At 42.8% G+C, this 27,174-nt stretch overlaps 2 protein-coding genes across 4 annotated transcripts in view; both read right to left on the reverse strand.

Annotated features, from left to right (window-relative positions):
- Positions 1 to 20,769, reverse strand: part of adcy1b (adenylate cyclase 1b) — a 62,516-nt gene extending 41,747 nt beyond the window's left edge. Inside the window, exons 1-2 of one of the 2 annotated variants that reach the window (XM_080837689.1) lie at positions 20,700 to 20,769; positions 123 to 272 (exon numbers count right to left, since the gene is read on the reverse strand). In XM_080837689.1, the coding sequence (XP_080693815.1) occupies positions 123 to 272; positions 20,700 to 20,702 (153 nt within the window). In that variant the 5' untranslated portion in view covers positions 20,703 to 20,769. Of the gene's footprint in view, positions 1 to 122; positions 273 to 4,288; positions 4,919 to 20,699 lie in introns of those variants that run through there. The other variant, XM_080837690.1, reaches the window with a different exon arrangement.
- Positions 20,770 to 20,975: 206 nt separating this feature from the next.
- On the reverse strand, positions 20,976 to 26,854 carry LOC308364540 (NAD-dependent protein deacylase sirtuin-5, mitochondrial-like). Of its 2 annotated transcripts, none has more exons than XM_080837692.1 (9): positions 26,807 to 26,854; positions 25,597 to 25,725; positions 24,968 to 25,101; positions 23,696 to 23,921; positions 22,880 to 22,967; positions 22,719 to 22,772; positions 21,919 to 22,042; positions 21,383 to 21,498; positions 20,976 to 21,114 (listed from the first exon to the last, which is right to left on the reverse strand). In XM_080837692.1, exons 2-9 carry the CDS (start codon positions 25,706 to 25,708, stop codon positions 21,042 to 21,044), a joined length of 927 nt encoding a protein of 308 aa, XP_080693818.1. In that variant the 5' UTR covers positions 25,709 to 25,725; positions 26,807 to 26,854; the 3' UTR covers positions 20,976 to 21,041. The 2 variants fall into 2 exon arrangements, with proteins under 2 accessions (XP_080693818.1, XP_080693819.1); XM_080837693.1 differs by having other exon boundaries at positions 25,597 to 25,728; positions 26,807 to 26,827.
- Between the last annotated feature and the right edge of the window lie 320 nt (positions 26,855 to 27,174).

A 27,174-nucleotide genomic window follows, 5' to 3' on the forward strand; every position in this document is an offset into this window, starting at 1 on the left:
ACAAACCACTCACTCAAGAGTACTAAGAGCACACTCAAGATGACTTCTAGGCTGTGTGTGTGTGTGTGTGTGTGTGTGTGTGTGTGTGTGTGTGTTATTGGGTGTGTATGCACGTGCAGTACCTGTTTCTCATTCTCATCCTCCATGCGTAGCCTCTCCTCAATGCAGTTGCGCGCCTGCAGAAAGGCTTTCCTCTGCGCTCTCTCTGTGAGGATGCGCACAAACATCCCCGACAGGTTCACGCTGGTGAAGAGCACCATGTTGGCCACCAACTGGAAACACACACACACAGCATCAAAGCTACTCTTGCCTTTATCACGAACACACTTTAGTGTGTGAGAACTCAGCAGCAAACCCATTATTCGTGCACAGCAAAGTTCATTACTATGAACAGTGAAGAAAGTCTGTTTGTGTAAGTGGTTGTGTTCGAGTGTGTTTGTGTGTGAGAGAGACTGTGTCGAAGTATGTAAACAGTGCATTATAAAATTATGAATACATTATGTCCTTTTATGTCAAGTATATCTGTGCCTGTGTGTGTGTGCGTGTGTGTTTGCGCGCGTGTATGTGTGTGTGTGTGTGTGTGTGTGTGTGTGTGTGTGTGTGTGTGTGTGTGCGCGCGTGTATGTATGTGTGTGTGTATGTGTGTGTGTGTGTGTGTGTGTGTGAGTGTGAGCATAAGGGAGATTGACCTTTACACATGCGTGCATCCCTACACCCCCCCCCCCCTCCCACCAGTCTTTTGTAGCACGCTCTCATCAGGCCGTGCACATTAATCACTTCTGCTGCTCATGCATGAGTTCTTCACAACTATTTATTTACACCATGCCTGTTTAATAGATGCTGGGGCTTGGAAAAAGAGGCAAAAGCCAACAGACTTCAGACTTGGTTCAACTGCAGCCAACCTCTGATATCCTCATTGCAATGGATATTCTGTAGTATTATTGTTTAACAGGCAAAACAAATAAGTAGGGTTATAAAAGAAGCCATAGCACAGAACTGCTATACCAGTTGCCAAAAATATTAAATGTTCATGTTACTTTCTATGAAGCTCTTGTTGATGTATCACAATACACTTTCATAATATGCTGCTATATATAGTAAAGATTACACAAAATAATATATTTCCATAATAATGCATGATCAGTTATTACTTTCATGGATATTTGCACACTGTATTTATCAGAAACACACTACATACAGTTATGGTGCAGTGTATGGAACTATGGTGTGATACACTTGTCTGTTGGTTAAGTAGGTTTACATGATCTGCAATTTATGTTAATATATCTTCATAGAAGGTTTAAGTGAAATAACATATGGAAAATGGTCATGCTCAGGAGAGCTGTTTTTTTAATAAATCTCACATCTTCAGCTACAGATGAGCCCCTCATCTCCATATTTCTCTATATTAAACTGAGTCACAGCTGCACACTTCAGATGTGTTCCAGGACTGGTATCACCACGTTTAGTTTATTATTATTTTATTGCCAAACCCAGTGTCTTTGGCTGTCCATACCCACTGTGTTATCAGAGCCAATCAACTCCATATCTAAAGAGGCCGGTGGATCATAAGGAACAAAGTTGATCTGGGATTTCTCTGCCCAGAGCTATAGGTGGAAGGGTGCCAGGGAGGAGCTTAAGTAAAGTTCAACTCCAGGTCTTAGGCTTCTCTGGCTGGTTCTGTTGTAAGACAGTACATAAAGCAGTGTGCTGACCAGGCCATTCTTGGTATTGTGGCACACATATTTCTTTGTCTTGGGTCAAACATTGGCCTTAATTAGCTTAATGAAATATTTGTAAAAGGGTTATAAAACACTGGAGAATTCACTGTAACATCAGTAGAGGATGATGTTTAAATGGTAGATATTGAGGTAACCTAGTGCTAGTGTGCTTGTCACGTGTTTTCTGGTCTATATATGGAAAAGGGTATTAAGAAGATAAGTTTGATGGGTAAATTAATATTCAGGAATACAACAAAGTAACATTCAGGTGGTTTCACAGGCCTCATAGCAGGTTTAATCGCCTCTATCACCTATAAAAGGTAAAGTGCAATAAAATGTTTACCATTTATAAAATCTGGATTTGTCACAAGACAACTATATGGCATGGAATTTTTTTTTCGATAATTGAAACTTATTTTTTTGACATTATTGAAACTTCAGTCACTGTTCAATAAAACATAGTATACTCACATACCGTTACAATTCAAGTACTCTTACAGTGAATGATGCTCAGATGTTCAAAGTGTCACAAGTAGCATTTCTTTCAAGAGTTTCAAATAAAAGTTAAACTCCAGTTCTCAGCTTAAGCCAAGATAGTCTCCATTGCTATCTGTGAAATAAAGCCTCTGGAACAATGGCACAACACTCACACAGACACACACATTCTGGGAGCTTATCTGTGCTAGTCCAAGCAAGCCGGGGAATCTGCTGCTGGTGCTTCTGCAGCGCCTGCCTCTTTTTTCACTTCCAAAATAACTTCTCGACTGTGTCCTCTCTCACCACCCTAAGAGCCAGCTATTGGATTGGGCCCTCGACCATGTCCTACTTTAGTGAGTTTTTTCTTTAGGTCTTCACTTTGGTTCTGCATCAAGGACTTTTCTGCCTCATCCTTTGGGGGAGGGTTTCATCCGTCCAGCCGTCCAACCAGCCCCCCACCCCCCAGCCCCCACCAGCCCTGCTCTGGGACAAGAGAGACGACGCTCAGTCTTGACGGGAAAAGTCAGTCGTCACCCACCCTGGGACCCTGTCAGGCCAGGCTGACATGAACACCAATCACTGACGCGGAGCACATGCCCCTTCACCAGGGACCCGACCACAGCCACCTACTGAGACTGTCTGTCCACTCATGGACAAATGGGGTTGGCAGCAGCAGGGGGGAGGGGGCACTGGGATATTGTATCCCCACAATCAATGAAAAGAGATGATGTGGCAAGATTAGGCAAGACTGTCTATTCGCATTACATGTGAAACAAAGCAGCTTGCCTCAAAGTTGATTACGATGCATTGCTTTGTAGTAGGTAAGTGTATTATGCGATTGTTTTCAGTGGAAATTTTGAAAAACTGAAGAACTCATGTTTGGAGTGATGTCTAAGGGTATCTATGTCATGGCTGGGACAAACACTGAGCTAATATCAAATAATCTAATATTTGTCCTATGTCCCTATCGTTATCATAGTGGAATCAAACACTAGAAGCAGTACTGTAAGAATAGCCTATCTATCTTGCACACATATCACATTTAGGACCGATATAACCCACACACGTCCGCTGGGCTTTTTTCTCTCTTTGTAGTGGATATTAGTTTCTGGGCATTGCTACCGTACCACATTTTTCGTTACGGTGATATGCCTGTAAGATTTCCAGTAGGAAGGCCCCAGGGTGAATGCGCTCCCACGCTTCTCACCTTCCGCACTCTTCATGGTGAAAATCCGTCTAGCGTCAGAAGTACGAGTTTAGCAACGCGTCACTTTAGAGGTCCTCGATAGGTCCTCGTACAGCGTTGGCAGTTAACTGCGTGTTTACACGACGATTGCTTGAACCCTCTTTTGTTGACATCGTGTAGGATAACCGTGACTGTTACTAATGCTCACTTAATGTTACTATATCTGTGTATCTATAATGATTTGCTGTGGCTGTCCAAGACTAGAGAGCTGAGCTAAGTTGCAAGTAGGCTAATGTTTTGAATTGTAAAGGTATTTTTAAGGCTGATGGATTGCCTCCATACAATTCGGAATCTTGTTGTGAACAGGTCTTTCCGTTGTATATTTTAGGGGTCTTGCAGCAAATTCCTCCTCACGGTCATCTAGCTGTCTAGCTGTGAGTTCAGTGTTGGCGCTTAAAAAAAACTCCGGTGTTCGCACACAGTTTTGGCCCTGTAAATGGGAAACAAACAAAGTGGCTCGAATCGAACCATAAACAATGCTAAACAACACGGTGCTCCAGGAGCACGGAAGGGACGAATGTCATTTGATTGAGCTCAAATATCAACAACCTTTCGCGAAACCGGATTTCGGACTGTATCTTTAAGCCCTGTTTCAAAAACATTACGTTCGCTGTCCACGTACAGGTGCTGAAATTAACAGTTCTGGGTTGGTAACTTCTGTGCAACGCCACGGTATTTTCGCAAGCCTGTTGACTGAACCTTATAACCCCGTATCGCATGGGATTTAACTCACAAATATAGCCTAAGCGTAAACAGCACCTGAGCAAAGATTTAAAACTGTTTCAGTGTGTTGGGGTTGTAGAGGGAAAGAGAAAGATAGAAGCTAAAAAAAAAAAACACTCACCGTTCTCCACAATTTCTGCCTTTTCACCGTTACCGAAGTGGCTGTAACAATGATGTGACATATGGCAACCATAATGCCAAATATGATGGCCAAAAGTGTCCGGACAGGCAAGAGTGAGTAGGCGACAAATGTCACCAGCATGAGCTGCCACATGCCCTGCTCAGGAGCGGTTGGCGGTACCATCCCGGCCGCGCTGTGCGGGAACGGGCAACTGAGGAAGGAGAAGGTGAAACTGAACAGCAAGGTCAGGTTGACGATCTGCTGTAGCTGGGTCACCTGCAGGTACTTGACGTTGGTCACAATGAACAGCGAGATGAATATAATGCAGTGCACTGGATGGGACCCCTTGGAGATGGTGAGGTTAGGACCGGAGAGCAGCTCCAGCACAGCCAGGGTCGATGCCATGATGATAAGTACAGCCAGCGCTTTAAGGGTCGAGGTCTGTTCCAGCTTTAGGTTGTAGTTGTGGAAGAGGGACTCTAGCTCTTTGCAATCAAACTCGTCCTCGCAAACAATGGCGGTAAGAGGGACGCCGGACGGACAGTGGCCTCTCTTCCGCCGGGTTTTGACTTTCTGAAACGGAATTTCCTCCATGCCAGGGCCATTCATAAGCCGAAAGCTGATACTCTGTCACAGTCTGCGCCGCCGAGAGATTCCCTTGACCAAACGCGAAGCAAGTTCTGGGTAAGCGTCCCAGATAGCTGTGTCTGAAGCGGGCAGAGCGGCAGTGAGGTGCCCAGCTCTTTCCGCCTGCTATCCACAGGTTGAAATCTGATGTTTACCGTGGAGAACTGCAGCCGAGGATACAGGCATGCCTCAGGCTGTCTGGGGAGAAGGTTCTAACGGGTAGATATTGACGGCATTTTCTACGAGTAGTTTCTTCTCTGTGATAAGGGAAACTGGGCGATACGTAGCCTCTCACTCGACAAAAACGGAGTTCTAGTCTAGGCTATTCGCAGGGCTCAGGTTGGATCACGCCTGCGCAATGTGAGGTTGGGATAAAGCACGTCTCAGTAACTCAACAGATTGGAAAGACCAGTAAGATTTTAAAAGAAGCGATTCCCAGACACTAATTCGAATCGTTTAACGGAAAGAAATCTTCCTTTTCGATTACATTTAAGCTAGAGGATATTTGAGGGAATATACATCTGGGAAATTAACAACAAATGCATTAAGGCTGAATTTTATGACAACCTCAAGTGATTAAGACTGGCAGAGGGTATCAATTCTAAAGGCAGACTGGATTTCAAAATAATCTGTGTAGATAAGCCCTGTCATACACACAAAGCAAGAAAGTGTGTTTGTGCATATCCAAATGCTCATTTGTCCTAACAAATATCTTGGAAAATATATTTTTGTAATGGGCTACGATGAAGCTGCACAAGCCCTGACACTAAAATCCTTAATATATGATACATATACTACTAGAAAGCATTCTTATGTGTTACTTTCTCACATTTGGTAACACAATTTTTTATCACACCAAGCCAAGGAAACTTTAATGTAATTCAGAGCCTGTTGACGCCTCATGCCTGTGAAAATGCTCTTAAAATAGTGTGACACATAGGGGGAAGTCACCTGCACTTCTCAGTCACCTCAAATGAGTATGTTCAGGTGGCTCACAAAAGGAGGAAAATTAAAAGGGGGTGAGGGGTGTAGAAGAGAGAAAATGGCTTTACATCTGTTGGCAAGCAGCAATTTAATAGATCAATCTTCAGAGGTTGGGGGTTGGATGTCATTGTCTCTCTCTCCCTCTTTCTACATCTCTCTCTCTCTCTCCTTCGCTCTCTCTCCCATTGCCTCTGCCTCTGCCTTTCCCTCTCCCTCTCTCTCTCTCTCTACCTCTCTTTCTCCCTCTCTCTCTCTCTCCCGTTTCCTCTCTCTCTCTCCCTCCCTGGATTATGAAAAAGTATACAGGGCTTTACTCCTTTTTGAGGTTTGAGTGAGGTCCCTGAGGTCCCACTGAGGTTCAGAGAATTCTCAGAACACAACAAAAGTATTTGATACTGAGAATTGCAAAGCGTAATGGTGGATTATGAAAAAGTATACAGGACTTTACTCCTTTTAGAGGTTTCAGTTAGTTCCTTGAACAGGAAGTGAGCTCATATCTCGGCCAATCTTTGGTTGATTGACATGAAAGTTGCTTTGAGTGCTTACAGCCGTGCCTTTGACATAATGACATAAAGTATCCATGGCAACTCTGGCTCGCTGGGCTGCTTGGCCCCCTTATCGCTGCTTGCAGCTATATTATGACATGTTTTTATTATGGTGATCAAAGATAGTCAGGGCAACATAATAGTGAGTGTTTAGTGGACTTGCCATCCTAAGATTGTGCAACTATGCTGTTGTCTGAATCATGACGAAGTCTTTCTGTTTGTTCTGGTTTCACCAGCTAGAAAGTGGGTGGTGAATCTTCAATTCCAGACTCCAGAAGAGTAAAAAGACATCACAAAGGCATGGACAAAAATAAAATATATTTACAAAGCTGCCCATTGTAGTGAAAGGTTGATCCACCACATTGTTTCTTGAATAATGCAAATTAACCAGGGATAAAAGGGAAATTAAGACAAGCCAGCAGCAAGGTTTGGTTCTGTTGAAGTTACACTTCCAAACAGAGACATCACAAGGTGAACATGCACTTTCTGGCAGAAGAACAACATTCAAGGTGCAAATGTCATAGCCCGTGTCCCCTAGGGCAACATATGTCGACACTCTTTTGTACTCTTCTCATCTGCTTCGCTGACTTCAGAAGAGTTGTCACTTGAGAGAAACCACCCCATGAGTGACTAGAGGAAAGCAATACGACGATATTAATCTCATGTTGAATTAATACATAACTATGACATGCTGGCATTCTTCCCATTGCATTCGCAGACAGATAGAAGCCCAGAGTATTTAGGCAAACCAATCAGTTTATCAAGTGCTCATAGACTGATTATTTCCCACAAGGAAATACATAATAACTCACTCTTTCTTCCTGGAAAGAGAGGACAACCACACACCACAGCAAATGCCTTAGGATAGTCTGCACATCACAGAGTGGAGCCGTAATTATGTTTAGTATTCTCATCTCCGTTCATCAGAGACATCTCTTCTAATATTGTGTTAATTGTAATACAGCCGCTCCACTGTGGTCCATGGGAGCCTTCAGAAAAGCTAAGGGTGGTGTCATGAGCTGGCATAAACATAATCAAAAAGGGGGAGATGATTGTTTGATTGACATGACTTATTAAATTAGTCTGCACACAGAGCCATCCGAAGCTACTCCTACCTCAAGGGGCAGGCATATCTTTTGTTCAGCATGTGTGTTCCCTGGAAATTGAAACCATGACCTTGGTGTTGCTAGCACCTCGCTCCACCATTCGACTTCCTGGAACAATGAGGTGGGTGGTGGAGTTACGGAGCAAGTGAAGCAAACTGGAGACAGACGAGCAGGAGAACACAGAGAAGAAGTATAGGATCTGTGTGTGCGCATCAGTGAAGCATCATTTGTTCAGTTTCTTCGAAGTGTGGCTGCTGACTCATGTTTTATTTTTGTCGGGAGAAATGCAATTCATAGTAGCCACCCACATGCTGATCTGTGTAGACTTCAGCTTCAGTAACCATTCTGATGCTGCAAGGCATTCGATGATGGACACAGTGGTAATGATTTTCTGCTCCCGTGTGTGTAAGTGTGTTTGTGTAAGAGTGTGTCGGGGTGGGAGAAGACTTCTCAGCAATCTCCAAATATCCTTTTTGTCGTATACTAATGCCCACCCCAAAAATGATGTAACACTGCCCCTGTTATTGCCTTCTGTCTCTCTGTTTGGCTTTTCCGATGGAGGCAGGGCAAGTAATGAGGCACACTGCTCCCTGGCTAGACAAGCAGTTTTCCCTCACTCCAAACAGTGCAATTCCTTGAGGGCTTCCTCGCTTCCTAAAATAGGCTGTAGGATGAAAGGCTGAGTGTGTGGCCGATAGGAGTGTGCTTCCATTATCTAAAGCTTTTGATGGGCGCCAGATGTCAGTCAATGGTCGCATTTCACCAGCCCTCATTGCCTGAGAACAAAGGCATGTCTGATGGAGGCAAATGGCAGTGAACCATGCTCCAAGGGCATCTGACGGGGAAAGAGCGTCCTGTCCCCACCTGGCCCACCTTAATCTCCTTCTCGCTGGTCCCCAGGTACACCCGGTTACTGCAGGCCATCCACCTACACTCTCCCACCCCGGAATTTACACACACACACACAGATGTTTGCACATTATGCACCACACAAGCAAACATACACACATCACACACTAACACACAGAGGGGTGTAGTAAAGCATTATGTTTACTCTATTAAGTATTTTTCCAGCAAACTGTGATGCAGTTACACTCATACTGTAGAAAAATGTACTTCATCCAGTATCCATATACTGTAATCCATTACATTATAATCCATTACACACATCTCACTACATTATTATTAAATTATGTTTATTCACACGTGCACAGCCTGTAGCCTACGTTGACTGCTTTGGCTATGGGCTGCATTGATGCGGGCTAATTGTACACTTACATGCACGTACATTTACCAGAAGTATGGGAAGGACCTTTTTTATATGTAAAGTTGCACTGTTGTTTTTTGCTGTTGTATTTGGCAGCCTTATATAACATTATATGAGTGAGATAGGCTTATATTAAGTTACTGTTAAAGCGCTAAAGTTAACCATAGTCTGCTGTTCAAGGCAACTTATTGATGACATTAGAATGATGTTATTAAAATTAACATTTGCTCATTCGCTGAACCACGTTCTCGATAGGTCTATGGTAGTGTGGTATAATGGTATACGGTATATAACATATATCATTTTGAATTTACTATAAGAATAGTCACTCTAACTTTAGATAACATGATGTGAAGTTAGAGTAGTAAAAATGTTTGCTCATGCGCCATTATTGGTCTGCTTAGTCGCTTGTGTCACTTTTGTAGAGCCTAGCCTAGGCCTTAGCTTACTCTACCCACCTCTGCTCACTCACAGGCACACACAAACCGTGTTCACCGATTGAACTACTACTAGTACTATTAATACTACTACATCAATATAATAATAATAATAATAATATCCACCAACTAAGCTTTGCAGTAGTCATACACTCTTTCAAGGATAAACAGTCCCACACCAGCACCCAAACCCATTCCTGCGAGACCTTTGGTGAATGTTACGGTGCAGTCTCTGAAAAGGGCAGCAACTCAGGAAAACAGAAGCAATCTGCCTGCATGTGCCTCAGTGTGCGTTGGCCTCGGCTACAGCTGGTGTCGCTTCCGATTGATATCCAGACACACAGGCAGCGCCTCAGAGTCACAAGCAGCAAAATCCAATTTGAGTCATTTCTGGGTTTTTTTTTTGGGGGGGGGGGGGGGGGGGCGGCATTTTTGTTCTCTCTCTCTTCATTTCCCTTCCGCTGTCTGTCGGAGCTGTCATAGAAACAGGAGCTGACACTCTGAATCAAAAATAGCCCAGAAAGGAAGGGGGTTGGCCCATAAATGCACAAACACACAAACACCCTATAGTTATCGTTGGCTGTGTCTGTGAGTACACACGTGTATACTTTATGTCTGTGTGAACATGTGAGGGGGGGGGCTTAAGACAAACAGACACATGTTCATCACAACAATCTCATCTTCATTTTAAGTCTCTTCTCATACACAACACACACACACACACACACACACACACACACACACACACACACACACACACACACACACACACACACACACACACACACACACACACACAACACACACACACACACACACACACACACACACACACATACTCGAAGTCTCACAACCATCTTCTGTGCTTATCACTTCTGCAGAGCAATTCCACTTCACAGCTTCTCATCTCCAGTCTAATCCATTCTCTAGGCTGGGCTGAACCCATATTCTTTGTAGGTCAGTGGGTATAGAGGCAGCATTTCACCCATCTGATCCCTAAGTCAGGACTCTCCTGTCTCCACTCACTCATACTGAATATTATACGGTGTATATTGATCAGGCTGGAATCATAATGGATCAATAGTGTGTGTGGGTGTGTGTGTGCGGGTTTACAAACGCACTTGCAGTTATGTGTATTTCCACGTATAGCTGTGGGTAGCATTTTCTCTCAAACGGTGAAGTCCTAGGTGATTTCTGTAGTGTTGAGTGCAGTGGAGTGAGTCGTCATCAGAAGGGAATTAGTGCTGTGCTCAGAGGGAGTGCACCACAGACAGAAAATCAACAGGAATTATGGGCAGACTGTCTCAATGCCTCTTTGATGGAACTGGCACCCATGGATAATCTCTCCACACAAGCCCATTGCTGGCCCAGATGAGCCAATGTGAATGCCGCACCTTCACACGGTGATGTTGCTCTCTCCCACTCCAGCCCGAGACATTTTGAAACAAATCCTTGTGAAGAAGGCTAAACGAATGAAATGGATAGGCACATTTCTGGGCACCCTAGGCACAGTTCTGGGTTACACTAACCTTTCAGTTACACTAACAGACTGATAGATTCACACTTTTTTCATGAAACTTTAAAATGTCCACCAGTGGAACATAGCTAGTGGGAGTTCATTTGTCTGGACCGTGCTGATTACACTGTGGTGGTACCTCTCAGCACTGCGCTGACTCCATCTGTCATGTATGCACTGTAGCCTACACAGGCCCCCTTAGAGCCTCAGTGGCCTGAGTAGGTCCATGTTTGAGATGGATTCTCATAGATCAGATGCTCTCCAACAGGGGCTCATTTAACTTCTCAACAACTCAACAGGTACATGATCAGATTTTAAAGTGAGTGTGTGTGTGTGTGTGTGTGTGTGTGTGTGTGTGTGTGTGTGTGTGTGGTTCACAATCTATACTATTTTAGGGTATTCTGTGTATCAGTAGACTCAGCTAATTTAATTTCCATGTTCATTCCACTAACAATGTTATGTCCACAGTGCCATACCAGAAAAGAAGGGTTCCGTTTGATATCTCTCACAACCACTTGTGATTTCTCCTTCCCCCTTTTCGTTTAACAGAAGACTGCAAGAGTAGTATTTGGAGTATCTGAATCTGCATCTGTAAAGCATCACGGTTTGCATCTTGTTTTTTATAGGCAAGCCGTTTGATCCAAACTGATTTTGTCTGAACCAGTCTGTCACAGTCACCTACGGGGATACTGGCGCACCAAGAGTCAGATTGCTGGCTTCCATCAAACACGTTAGAAAAGGATGTTACTTACAAATATACAATACGGTGATGAGATAGCAGATCCAGGAGGACGGCAACATCTTTTCTCATGCCCACATAACTTACACCATAACAATTGAAATGAACTGATTAGATTGTAATAATAACTGCGATCTGGAAAAGCAGTATGATCAAAAGCAGAAAACAGTCCTCCTCAACATAGGAAAGACTTAACATTACAGGGGTCGTTGAATTCATTTCCAGTGGATGACTGACAGTCATTGACTGTAAACATTTGCTCATGGTCAAGCTGTTGCCCCAGTAATTGCAGGGATGTTTTTTTTAGAGAGATCGCGCCTGAAGCCTTTACGTGATCTGCAGCTGCATCTGTCTGTGCTGCACACCATTTGACTCCAGCAGTTTCATCAAATCAATACTGTACTGTGCAGAGAAAACACAACCATAACTATTATTAGAACGCATTACATGTAACACAATTTAAATTTAGAATAGGTCACTTAGAGATATCTTCAATTGTAAGCAAAAGTATTTATTCAAAGGAAGCCTATAAGATCATCCATCATATCAGCCTATAAGATCATCCATTTTATCAACATAAACACAACATTGAGTAGTCTTTGTGAATGTGTTCCCCCCCCCCCCCCCCCCCCCCCCCGGAATGCTTATGCAGTGTCCTAGGTTGTAATGTGCCATAACACAAGCCCAATAAAAACTTAAAGCTCTTGGCACAAAAGGCTCAATTTAACACCCAGCGGGATGGTGCAAGAGACTGGAGTTTGGTCCAGCTGTGGGTCGGAAGGCGTTCTATTAATCTGGCGAATGGCAGCTCCCAGGTGGGCCTCGCTGCAGCTTCGCCCTTCAGAAAAGGCACTTAGCCCAAATGACTTCAGTAAAACTTTAACCTTAATTGCAGCTATAAAATATCTTGTCAAGAACAGATCATAAGCATGCCACTCTGGACCATATGTCAAAAAAAGGAATCTCTTTGACAGAAAAGGATATTTGGTATCTGGGCAATTTCTATTTTGGTATGGTGGCTTTACAGCTCCTCAAAAATGACTCCCTTCCTCCCAGATCTGTCTGAAATGTTTTGTTCCCTGACAGTAATCAATTAGCAGCTGAAGTTAGCATAAATACTGCAAGGAGCTCTAAAAGATGTGTGAGTTCACATGTTTTAATGAAGTGTTGTGCAATCATGTGACTAATGAAAAGATCTGTCTACACCTAACGGGGGAATTATCATTGTCTATGCAAAGGGGAGAAAGTAAGACCCAAAGAAAGTAAGAGCACAATTTGTATTGAATCCCTGAATAATCCCCAACTTGACACAGTCAAGACAGCATTTCTGAGTGAAGGAATATGGGAAAGTGGGTACCAAAGTAGGATTTCTTCATATCTACTGTATCTATCTATCTGCATGTCTATCTATCAATGTATCTATCTGTATGTCTACCTATCTGTCTATCTGTATGTTTATCCATCTATGTATGTATGTATGTATGTATGTATGTATGTATGTATGTATGTATGTATGTATGTATGTATGTATGTATGTATGTATGTATGTATGTATGTATGTATGTATGTATCTGTATGTCTATCCATATATGTATGTATCTATCTATCTATCTATCTGTCTATCCATCTATTTAATCATTCATCTATTTCCACTTCATTTGTCAGCAAAGCAGGCCTTTCGAAGGTAAACAGTGACACAATAAAGAGCTTAAGCTAGCTAAAAATAGATACAGCTTTGCCTCCTAAATCATTTTTTTTCTCCTAACAAGCAATGGATTAGTGCTTCCCCAGAGGATTTTCAGTCCGAAAGCCTGATCTGGGGGATCGGGCAGCTGACCAACTGGAGTTGTTTTAATTTACCACAAGCTGACTAAAGCACTGAATGGCAGACTCAACCAAAGTTGATCAAACTAGACCAAGAACAAATACAGGGAGGAGCCCAATTTAACGCTATATGTGAGTGCTTTGGGAAATTTGGGGCATGTGGTCTAGATTATGCAAATATTGCAAACCTTCAGGTGGCTGTACAAGATTACGCACAAAATGCGTTAGTGTGTGTGTGTGTGTGTGAGTGTTCGTGTCTATCACACTGATGTGTGCCAGTGTCCGTGTGCATGCGTGTTTGTGTGTGTGTGCACAGTGCACGTGCTGGAAGAGGGATCAGTCAGGATGTGTGCAAAGAGTGCGGAGTAAGACACTGCCACTGCGGAATCCTCTTAATCTAGCCCGTGTAATCAAGGAGAGAGGATGCCCCAGGACTGCAGACGCTCGCTGGCACTGGGTCTCCGTCCTACTGAGTGCTTGCATCTCCACTACGCCCTCACTCAAGGTAGAAATTCCCCATCTGCAGACCCACAGCACATGCAGGAGCACACATACACACAAAAAAGGGCTGCCACACTCTCTGATCTGAACCACACCACCATAGCACGCCAACATGCAGTGCAGAGAGCTCTAAGGGACAGCTCAGTAATGAGCAAACTAAACAAGCGAGCCAGTAAACAAAACAAAACAAACAAACAAACACGCAAGACAGTCAGAGCATGCAACCCTGCAGGACATAACAGGAAGAGCAAACATGCACACGTACACACACACGCAAACAATATGCTAATGTACTGTATACAACAAAAAGGTGCTAAAGGGGGTATGTGTGGGATGGACACACACACACACATACACACACACACACACACACACACACACACACACACACACAAATACACACACACACACACACACACACACTCAAACACACTTACACACACAGTAGGAAGAGATGGGCATGCCTAAAAAGCAGTAGCTGATGGCAGATCTGAGAAGACAGTCTCAGTAGGTCTGTTTCAGCCTATTTATAGCTTGGCTATCGGGAAACGTTAGCTGGGGTGACCGCCCAAACAATAAACTGGACACCATGATAAGGCACACTACACATTGAAATCCAGTGGCATTAGAGCTTTAGGTCGTTCATTTTCAAATGTCTGCAATCATATATAATGCAGTATAATATGTTTGAAAAAAGCTTTTGAAAGCGTAAAGCATTCATCTTTACAAAGCTATAGTGCAAAATGGCAATCCTGTCCGTGCCATATGTATGTGTGGAGAATGAGGCACATGACCGAAAAAGTCTATTATCAATAATCAGGAGGGAGGTGCAAAGGTCTCTTATCCTAATTAGCCAGGGTTTATGGGAGATTACTGAGAACCTGTGTGCCTATCACTGCCTGCCTTACAAACAACCTCAGGACACCGGGCCAACCTACCTGGAAGCCACATGAGGAGAAAACAGGCCGAGGAAGGGAGGTGTCCTTAAGTTGCTCACTCTCTCCAAATCTCTTTTTCACTCACTCCATCTCTCTCACTTTCATACACACAGTTTTCCCCCCTGTTGGATGGTTGCATACACATTTTTTTTTTTTTTTTTTTTTACACCTCACAGTGCATGTCTGAACTTGTCATCTCTCTCGGCTTCAATATAAGAAAAACAAAGACTACAGGCTACAGAGCACTGCTGCGATCGAATATAAGATGTCTCTCCAAGTCTAATACCATATACTACAAATTCATACCCGATGGCGCCCCAGCCTCCCATTCTTCCTGTTGCTGATGGAGATATGTGATAAAAGGAATTGACAAAGAAGGGTACTCATGGGAAACTGTCATGGCTTCTTAAATTAAAACAGTTCCCATGGCGACAGATTAGCAAGGAACCTGAGTGTTTGTGGCCCAGCACAGTAAAACAGCAGCAGTTCAGAGTGAGGTTAGAGAAAGGAGATTATTCTCTCTCTCTCCCTCTCCCTCTCTCCCTCTCCCTCTCTCTCCCTCTCCCTCCCTTTCTCACTGTGCATGTGTGAGCAGCAGCCACCTTCAGCCTGTAGTTTCAAGGGAGGCGTATTGATGGTTACTATAAATAGAAAACACCTTGGTAAGCCTCTGAAAGTAGACATATTTGACAGACAGCTGTGTCTGACCCAATCTCAGACATTTAAATCCATAAAACATATTTAATCCCAATGCTATAACAAGATGGCTTCTACTAGCATTTGTTGAGAGTCTGTTTTATTTGCATTTGCCCAGCTGTATACTTCAATACAATTGAAACTGCTTAATGAGGGCCAAGCACATTTCATCATCTTGATTCTAAGTTTATCTCCTACCAGTGCTCGTCATAACTCATACCATCTATTTGTGTCTGCCAGGTCTTAATTAGCATACAGAACAACAAAAGGTCACCCAATCTGATTGCATTTAGGAGTTAAAGTTAATAGGGAATAGCAGAAATTCAGGACATTTGCCGTTTTTCATGTCAGATGTTACTCCCCAGACAAGGAGAAAGGGCTATCAAGAAAGAACATAGTCTAGACTCTAGAGATGCAACTGACATAGTCTCAAGACAAACGACCCCAAGAGGAAGCCTTTAACACCTGGCTAGACAAATCACTGCTTGAAGAGAATGAGTGTAGCTCAGTCACAATTCCAAATTGTTTTGACAGTAACACACATTGAAATATGTACATTATTGAAAAGGGGCTAATTTATATATAAACTGTTGTATCATTGTGTCTATTTTTGTGTTTATGTATGTTGGATACGTGCAAATTCCTGTGGGAAAAGGGGGGCATTTTTCTTTAGTTCTCATTTCAGACTCCACATGACCACTCCAGGAGGGGACCATCCAAGGATCAGAGATCAAGCACCAAAAGACCCTCAAGCCTGGAGATTCACAGTCAGAAACTGATTGACCATGGCTGATGAAGACCAAACACAAAAGATCCAGAAATACAGAGAGAAGAATTTGACACCTTTCATATGCGCAATGGATGTGCAAACCCAAACACACACCAAAACCCACACACAGTCAGTGTTGCAGAACTGAAACATGAGACACACAGACACAAACAGTATGCACAATGATAGCATGTGGCATGAGACACATTTACACAGACACGCTGCAAATACACACATATACACACAGACTAATACAAAAAATGCATGCTATGATGTCCTATGACAAATATTGCCTATTTACACGTATATTTACTTATGTTTTGGATGTCAGATGCCATTATGTTTTTATTATTTTAAACAGTTTCCTTGGCTAGAGTGGTTCTCAAATGCTCCTTTCCTAAACCTGAGAAAATTGGATTATTGTAGTACCAAATTATAGAGAAACCCAATGATAAGCAGGACATCACTGGGCCTATGCACCTTTTTGAAAGGTATGACTGAGAAAGAAAGTTGATGTGATGCTATGTATGGCTTAATAGCATCACAGGGGGATTCTGACAGAAAATATGAGAATCATGACAAAGCAGCTACTGTGGCCACCAAACATGTGGTCACTTTCATTTTCAAGAGTGGTAATCTTACTGTGGGAACAAAGAAAAGGTCCACACCGTGGCATTGCTCAGACACCGGGGGTTAGAAACCGAACTGAACTGAACTGAACTGTTAGCAACAGCCACCAATGGGGGTAGGCGACAGGTCAGAGAAACTTAATTATCATAGAGAAAATCAAAAGGTCGCCAAACTGAATTGCATTTAGAAGCATAGTTCATTTACATTTGGAGCCTAGGAGGTAACTTAAACAGTATATATATATATACTATATATATACTTATATAAGTATATATAGTATATATATATACTTTGAACTTACCCTAATTTTGAAAAATTCTTGTGGTTTAGACCTACTACACCTTGCCTGAGCAACATCCATATTCAGCATTTTGTGCAGTCAAGATGTGATATTTGCGAGCGAGTGCCAGATAATGTGATAAAAATACCAATGTATGTGTATGGAGACATATGCAGACTTTCCTTAGTTTCAGAGCATCTCATCTTACGTTGAGCCTCTCATCTCTTGAACTATTTTTTTCCCCCCTGCAAATCAGGTCCCTTGTTCCATCTGTCAACTCTTTCTCTTCAAGGAGCAAGATGATCTTGACAAAGCCCAAAGCAGAAATGATGACTCCATTAACTCACTCGTCAGGCGGGTCAGACTGTACTCATTTTTTCCCCTCTGCTCCTTTCTTTTTCTTATCTCCACAGCTGGGCTCCCTGAATGGCCTACCATTATTCCTCTAGTGCCAGGGGTCACACTCACATAGCCTGTTTCCAAAGGACAACAGCTCTGTATTGCTCAATATTTCTAGGACATTAACCTCCATGTTATCATATGCTAGAGCAAACTATCCACCTAGTGGTTTGATCACTGGAGCATGAAGTCAATTGAACTCAGACAAAACAAGTGAAAAATGCTGTCACTTCCAGGTGCACTTAGTATTCATCAAGCACTGAGAGAACATTTCATCCCACCCAGACACCTGGCGCTGTGGATAAGGTGCATTTAAGCATATTTACAGACGGACCTTGGATATTAATCTAAAGTAATTACTGAGATGGTTATGGCTACGCATGGGCAAACATTACCATTACCAGATCTACATTCGAAGCGGCTGTGCTAGGATCAGCTCTTTAGACCTCCGCTTATGCAAATCTTCAATACAGTAAGTGCATTTCTCAAAACAATTCATACAAACAGCACCATGCAATAGATACCTCTCTATGTCCTTTCTTCCAACTCTCACACTTCCGGCTTTCCCTGGTATTAATAAAGACTTCACCTAGAGACGGGTTGTCCTAGCGTGTTCTTTCTTCTTCCTTTTGTGTTTGAGGAGCTCCTCCCACCTTAATGTAGCTCTACTCTTTACCTCTGCCTGCAGTACACTTATATCTTCTGTTTATCAAATGCTTGTTTCCACTGCTTCTTCAGCTAGCTTTCTCGCATAACCTTTTCTTCTTCAACCTGTTGCCGTGACTTGGCTCGATTTTGCTTTTCTTTCCTACCTTTCTGACAAATTCCATATCTTTCCTCACCCATGTGATTCAATTTATACCCCACTGTACCCTTCAAACCTTCCAAAATTCCTTTTCAAATCTACATTAGTCCTGATTCCACAATCGGCCTGTACGAGCTAGGGCTACCTTAAGGCCAACAAGGGCTTAATGTCTGAGGCCTCAAGCCGCAAACAAAAATCCTTTGCATGTCTACACTCAGGCCGATAGCCTCGCAATGTTGCTCTAAAAACCAACCCATAGCACGCCACCTTGGTGTAAACGTCATCCATTCTCCCATCTCACAAGCGAGTGGGAAGTTCAAGTTGAGATATGCGATAAAGTCTGGATGCCAGGCACTTACGACTACAGCAGAATTAGTTAGAAAAGGAATATAAAGGAAACCGAAGTGACTGTTGGCCGTTTCTGATCTTCACTTTGTGGAATGTAAAGTTAACACTCAAACACTATAATAAAGCACATATAACAGACTCATCAGATTCCTCTATCCCTTAAAACTGTCACGTACTGGAACATTTTAGCGATCCATATCCCAGGTAGCCATGAAGATGTGGTTCTAATATAAGCCAGTTGAAGGCATAGTTCACGTTAGATAGCAAGATTGAATCAATCCCAAGAAAATAATCAGGGTTTGAATGTAATCACTGAAACTTGAAAACTAGGAATAGATACCTTCATGTTTTTTAAAGAAATTGCTGTTATGATGGGCACAAGTTTCTAGATGATGTGGAGGTTGAATAAACAGTTTTGAGAATTTTAATTCAGATCTGAGAAATACCAAAGTAAATGATAGATTGCTTTTCAATAAAGTTGTTAATAGACAGATGTTACAGTTTGACGAAAAGTTACAATATCAACAAAAAAAGACAGAGAAATTACATAATATATCCCAACTCACTTGCTAACACTTGCTCATTAAAGTGGCACTGACATCAGACCACCAAATTCACCATGTCCCAGTATGAACAGCTCTAAGTTCTTTATTATGATTCCAGGTCAGGTGCAAACAGACACTGATGCATCGTGCGTCCTGTGTTGTATGTATTAAGTGTGTTTTTATTTTTGAGTGTGTATATAGCAGTCTGGGTAATGACAGCACGTTTTCATTAAATCAAATTGAAGTGAAACACAGCGATGGTATGTGCATATGGTAGGTTTAATGGTGGGAACACTGCATGGATGTGTTTTGCTGACAATGACATTAATAACATGTAGTTTGGATTGTGTTCTAATAGAACATTGAAGTTGAACGATTTACATCTTTAGTATTACAGAAGACTAGGAGTGTCATTAAATACGCATGTCAAATTTGGTCAAATGCTTTTACCAATAGAGTCAATATCATAGGTGTGTTGAAAGACCACAATGGTGCTTCAGGACATACAAACACAAACCATACAGACACATACCATGGCTTGACCACCAGGAAATCAAGCAGACATCACGAGGAAGTGACAACAAGTGAGTACAACCATGACACCCTGTCAACCAATGACAAGGAAGCATATTACATCAATGGACCACAGCTGTCTATCATCACCCCAGGATTCATTCAGAGAGAGTCAGAATTTTGCAACCTGTCAGTGTTGTGCGTACACAGCCAAAAAAATAAATACATAAAAAGGCACTTTAGTCGCCTCCCCCATTCCAGTAGAGATAAGGATGAGAACCTTTTACTCAGGTCTGGAATGTAACAGAATGATCCCAACCTGGAACAGTTGCTGAGCGAAAGCCCCCTCCCCCTTCCGTCCTTTTTATCTCCTGTTGTTTTGGTACTGATTTGTAAAACCTCTAGGGCTCCCCTCTTGCTCCGTTTGTTATGTCGGGGATAATGTATAGTGCGCCAGTCATTCTTGAGAAATGAATTGCGTAAGGACTTCAATGCGCAGTGCAGGGGGGGGTCTTGTATCGTCCTGAAGGGATTTCTTTTTAAAATCACCCCTTTGTTATACCTTCATACAAAAGTGCCCCATACAATGTTTGGTTAACCAAGCAAAAGTAAGACAATAAGTGTAAACTGCTTTGAAAATGTAACTTGTCATCACATGACATTTAAAGCTGCGCTGCCTGACGTTTCCCTTACATGCATAGAGAACTGCTTTGTCGTTTCCACACTGCTTTCGGACCTCTCAGCATATACCATTCTCATAAGGCACATTCATAACAGGGTGGGTACGACCACCTAGCTATGGCAAAAGCAGCACTTGAGAAGAATTACTGTTAATATCCTGTGAATAATCTCTGATGTAGCAGACTCAGATTAGATGTAGACGGTAACAAAATGCACCTATAATAAAAAAAAATGACAACTTAATATGTAATGTGACAGTACCATCCCATCTGATATGACATCTAGGAATCCAGCATATATCCCTCATTCACCCTAAAGAAATAAATACAGCTCCATATACTACGTCCGACCATACTACAAACTTTTAAACCACTGTGCCATAGTCCCCCCTAGTCCTATTCAAGTTAAACACGCCCAAGAAATATCCACTTATCCTAACACTGCATAATGTTTCTAGTGACACAATGTGCATTTCCACCACCAAGCATTCTGAGCAGTAAGGCGACAGAAAGAACTTCCCAGAATCCAAAGAGATGAGGCGTGTTTGTGCAGCTTCAACGACCATGAGGAGTCAATGTCTTCTGGCTTCAGGTACGTGACCTCTCAGATGACCTCTGACCCGTGACGTGCCAGAGCAAGAGGAAGTGTTGTTCCGCACAGCCCTTGAATGTGATGCCTGTAAACGGCCAATCAGTCATGTGTAATGCACCAGCCAATCAAGATCTTTGCAAATAGCTGTCAATCAAAATCTCTGCAAATAGCTGTTACAACTGTATCTTAATAATGCTATTGGATAGTTTGGACAATCATATTTGCTAACTGTGTTACATACTATGGTGCTTCCACTGCCACAGACATATGACCTATTGATCACTTGCTGAATTTTATCTTTAAGGAAATCATATTCAGAAAAAGAGCTTCATGATTGTGCTCATGTAACTTACGTGAAGTAGGTCGTTTTGGGGGTGGTGTTGGTGTTGAATTCAGCTACAGGAACCCTCCGCGAGGCCACTTGTGGGCCAAACATGGCTGCCGGGTACACCACTGAGGCTGTGCCAACCTGTGCGGAGAGCAAGGGATAGCTGGTTGAGGACAATCCCTATGTACCTCTACAAACACACCAGCATATATCACAGGCCAAAACTAAACATATCGACGTTTTCTCAAACATAAAGACGTTTTCTCAGTACTTCACCGTACCATACCATATTATTTCATATTACATGTCATATGATTTAATATAGCATATAATTTTTCATAGATGCTACTGATTAGCAGCGTCAATTACACCGGATCCATCCATTTGAAACATGTTACATACACTAGCAAACTTAGTCTCTGGCTCCAGGAGTGCCCGCTAAACCTGCTGTCTGCCGGCACGGGTGTTTAACCCGGGCGATGCGGCGCGAGAACAGTGAGCACAGGGGCGGGTGGCGGGCAAATATGTGTGTGTGGGTGTGTGTCTGAGCGAGAGACTCACCACCAAGCAGAGGTCACACATGTCCAGCTCCTTCTCCACCTGCGTCAGGACATTGGAGTCCAGGGTCTCGCCAAACCAGATCACGTCGGGTCGCAGCAGACCGTTGCAGTCACTGTCCTCGCATCTGCCTCGCCACAGGACAGAGTCAGTCACAGAACACAAAGGCCACCGTTCAGTGGTCCTCTCCTCACATGAGTTATTTGATCTGCCTGACTGCTTATCTGTTACAGAACTGGTTTCTCCACTCCCCAAAACAGCACTGTCAATCAAGCTGATGATGCCTTGTGCGCTCTTGTGTTAAGAAGGGTGTCAGTTGCATCAAAGCAAATGCTTTCTTCCCCTGGATGTTTGCTCAAGACTGTGAAGCACATTTTAGGGCAGATTAGACAGCCAGTTGATACTACCTTATACATTTTAATGAGGGCTGTGGTTTAATTTGAGCACCGCCTCGCCTCAGCTGCGTGTGGCGTTTAGAAATAACTCACTCTGGAGGAATCCTCCCTCAGTGACCAGTACATTCGCTTCAAAAGATAAACACTGTGTGATATGACTGCAGCCAATACTGCTAATTACGTTGACCACTCTGTTCAACACAGCATTCAACCTGCCAAACACTGCCATCTTGTGAGCATCTACAGTACGTTTTCCCTATATACTTGTATAGCAGCATTCTTCAGCTAGGAAGGGCTGATCTTAAGCCTTCAGACAGAACAAAGTCTTCTTTCTCCTTTGGTGAAAGCCATGACATATCACCAGCTCAAAAACAGTGACTTAGCACATAAACGCACTGGCCACTGTACCTCGGCAGATCATTGACAGGAATCTGGGCATCACTGGTTTCTGGGTCAGGTGCACTGAGGTTTCAAAAGAGAAAGAAATAAAGGAGACACATGTCAAGAAATGACCACGGTGTGTGAACAGCATATGCCTGTCCAGCGAGTGAGGGGCTGCTGGGTCCTACCCTTTGCCTAGCAGCGATGGACAGATGGGGCTCTTGTGATTGCCTTTCACGCTTCCACAGCTAATACAGCGGGTCTTGAACAAATTACCTGAATTAGGGTAACAGAGAGAGAGAGGCATTGGGGGAATTCTTGATTTAGAGTATTGTCTCTGCATGTCTTTGCCTTTGAAACAATCAATATTGGCAAGACAGCCCCCATGCAGATACATTTGGACCATTAAGTGGTAGGAACTTCACTGAAAAGAACGCAACAGTCACAAGTCACCTTCATAATGATATTCAGGTCTTTTAATGTATGCAATGCCATAATTAGCATGTCTGATCAGCGTGTTGATTGCTATGATATTCTCAGTGTGTACCGCTGGGGGGTTAGTGTAATATATGCAGCGCAGTTTGCACAAAGGTACCCAGCTAACAGCAAGTCCACACTGCACAACACTGCTTTAAATAATCAGTTAAAAATAATGAGTAATATGAAACTGTGACAAGCATAATTACACAGGCCTTATATAAACTGCTAGTGCAGGGAAGGCAAGCAGTGTTTTAATTTACTACTTTCATGGTGATTATATTGTTGTAGCACCATTGTAGGATCACCTGACTGAAGTACTGTAGTGTTTAGAGTCTAAACACTACAGTACATTTAGAGAGTCAAGAGAGGTCATTATTAGACATCGCCAAAAACAGTTATTTTAAAGGAAGGGTTTTCAAATAAATATACAGAAGGTTTAGTATTTAGCTGAACCCAACTCTAACGTTCATCAGTCTTCTTTTTCTCAGCCAGGCTAACTCCTGCCTCCCTCCAAGCGTCCATACCGTGGATCTCTAGCACGTTTTTGGAGCCGGCCCGGCGGTGGAGCTCGTCGACATTCTGGGTGATGACAACCACGGAGCGGCCCTGTTTGCTGAGGCGCGCCTCGCACTCAGCGATGGCGTAGTGCGCGGCGTTGGGGCTCTTGCTCAGCGTCACCTCCCGTCGATGGTGATAGAACTCCCAGACTCGGGAGGGGTTCCTAGAGAAGGCCTCTGGAGTGGCCAGGTCCTGAGAGGGAAAAGTTACAACAAGGCGATGGGTCACGAGCAAGAAAAGTACTGGGTCCGTAAGAGAACTCTGAGGAACTACTAAAGGATAATGTGCATGTGATCTTAATATGAAAGACAACCTCTCTCTATGTTAAGACCATCTGCAGTTTGAGCATTCTCATTACGGCTAGTTAGTGCAGTACACACAGTCACTAATGCATTAATTGCATTGGCTGTGTCGCTTCAGAAGGTGGTAAATTAGGGCAGAGTTCAGGCCATCCCTGCACAACAGATTCAAACAGCGGTGACATTCAGGAAGAGACTTCCACTATGACAGTAACAGTTTCCTTTTTAAACCATCTGGTGATGATCACATTAAAAAATATCTCTGAAGGGTTCGACAATGCAGGCAGGAGGGATGGGGGTGATGACACCCAGACATCTGGAGCTTCTCTGATCTCTCCTCTCACAACGTATATCTCTGCACAGCTGTGAAAGTCAAAAAGCATTGACTTTGGGTGTTGCACAAGTTGTTATTGCCAGCTCATAGATCAGTGCAGAGGAAAATAACTGCATTTCTCAACACTGACAAAACATAAACTTTGACCAATCAATCAACGACAAAATGAGGTCATGAGTCATGTTGAGCAAAGAAACTAGATCCTTTAAAAAGACATTTATGTACTAATCTTTGTGTCCATCTCTCTGACCAATGTGAACAAATTGCTCAATTAATCTAGCTGAGTCAAACGGAACTCAAACTATAAAAACTGTCTGAGACGTTTGAGAACATCAGATCAGTATCCAGATTAAGCACATTTCTCAAACTCTCACTTATTTCAAGCACCCCACTGTTTGATATCTGACCATTTGCTTACACAACTGTAAAGACAAAAACACTACCCGATACCTCTGCATTAGGAGGCCTTCACACATACACAAACAGTCATTGGGCCGTCCTTACACCCACCCTTGGCGCCGGGCAAAGAAAGATTCAAACGTGTGAGACAGAGTCAGGGTGGCATGGAGGATCAGCGTTCAGTCTGGGCATGTCCCTCTTCTCACCTGTGCTTTCCATCTCCGCCACAGGCCCCCTGCTCCCCTGAAGGTGGGAATCCCACTTTCGGCACTCACTCCTGCCCCTGTGATGATGGCGATGTGTTTGGCCTTAGAGAACACCTGCCGAAACTTGCCCATGTCTGTGAGACAAAAAACCGGGTGTGGCCTCTTATTGTTATGATTGTCAGCTGTGTTATTTAGATTACGTAATATAAGTTACTTTTGTTCACTATTGTAAAGTATTCAGTAAGTTCTTTGGATTTTTTTAAACAGACATTCAAAATGCCACCAGCATTCAAACTAAGTTGTAACATCTGCCTTACTCTTGAGAAAAGATAAATGTCCTAAAATGCTAGTAATTTTGAGATCATCAACTGTATGAAAATATTTTTGGGCGCTCAGGCAGAGTCTCTCTCTTCTCAACCCCACCATACAGCCAAAGCATAGTTACTGTAATTGCAAACAATGGCTACCATCAAAATGTTCTAGTTGACAGCTAAACCTTGGTGAAGTGGTGAGCCCTTTTCAATGCATATCAGGAATATTGAGAAAAGGAGTTGTGAATGTATGCATTCATCCATTCATGAAACCTGTAAGGGTCAAGATGTGCTCTACTTAAGGAAACAGACAGATACCTGAGCTATGCCGCAACATCTCCACCAAAGGCCATGAGGCAGGGGGACTAGCCCTCACTGCATCAGGCAACCGAGGACCAAAGGACCTGGAGGCAACATGGCTAAGGAGCATTTGGGATGATTTCACAGCTGCTGAAATCAAGAAAGAATAAAGCCTTTAGTTCATTATCAAACAGATCCACTATGTGGTTCATACAACAGCTTCATAAAGAGATGTCCTTTCAATATGCACAAATATGATTCATTGCTATTATGCAATATTACCATATGAATCCGAAGAAAGAACTACGCACATTTCAATTCATTAATTTCACAATGAAGCAATCAATGCGTATTTTGTATCCGAGGCTACACAGTATTACTCAGCATAGTGTTATTCTTTGTCATTATTTTGTGATGCATCTTGATTAATTAACTGTGGAAGTACACATGGGTTGTTTGCACAAGACTGGCCCCAGCATTCCCTATCTTGTTTACAGAGTAAGCTAAATTGTTACAGTTGATACGGGGCCCTTGTCGACTCGGAACATCTTTCACTTTACGGTAACGCTGCTTTGAGAACGTATGTTGTAATACTTTGCAATAATGGTTTGTAAATATATTGCCAAATAATAAACTTAACCAACACAACAAACAAACGCAGGCTCTCGTATTACATGTATCGCTATAATCGGCATAACAGGGCATGTCAAATATAAAACGCCTCCGAGTGTTTGGTTGGGGGGTCGCGCTTGCCTCTTCAGGAAACAATTTGCATGATTCTGCAAAAAAAAGCAGCACCCAAACTTTATTGGCATTCTGTCTCGCGGAAAGCGAATACACTTTTGTTGGAGATGTTATTTAATTTGACCAAACCATCCCGGAAGATGTTTTAACAGGTTAGCTTATACCAGTTGAAATGCAAGAAAGGTTAGGTAACTTCACTTCTGAAAACCAAATTCCACTGACATTTTTTTTAAAGGTAAATCCAAGTCTCTACTAATATCTAGTCCGGTGTTAAGACTACCTACTTTGTTTGCTCTACCATTAGCGCCAGCTAGTTAGCTAGCGCCTAGCTGACAGAGAACACTGTTACGGAAGAAAATGTGTTAAGTTACACAATCTTCCAAAAATGAAGTTGGCTTACGTTACGAGTTACCACGTGCTATGTCAATATTCAGTTGGGTCCCAACAACAGTTTATCAAGCATGACTCATATAGGTACACTTACCTTTCTTATTAGATATTCTGAAATGAGACCTAATGACCCTCAGTACTAGCAACCTTTCAGAACCTGCCTGTAATTTTATGTTTACTGTAATTTATCTTGTAATGCCGTAAACGTTTGACATCATGTCGTGAAAAGCATTGTATTCGGGCCAAACAAGAGTGAATTTTGAAGGAAAACGAAGTTCAGTGGGCCATCTGCTGGTTAGTGGTAAGTATTGCAGAGGAATTCAGCCAGGGAAAGATTGTGCCGTGAAGTTGACAGAAGCAAATCTTCTGGACCGAAAGGGAGAGAGACACAAGAGCTTGCATAAGAAGGCCTATGTTGTGAATAAATTATACAAGGAGATGTAAGCTGCACATGAGTCACTG

Source organism: Sprattus sprattus (assembly GCF_963457725.1).
Source record: "Sprattus sprattus genome assembly, chromosome: 4".
In the NCBI taxonomy this organism is placed as follows: Eukaryota; Metazoa; Chordata; class Actinopteri; order Clupeiformes; family Clupeidae; genus Sprattus; species Sprattus sprattus.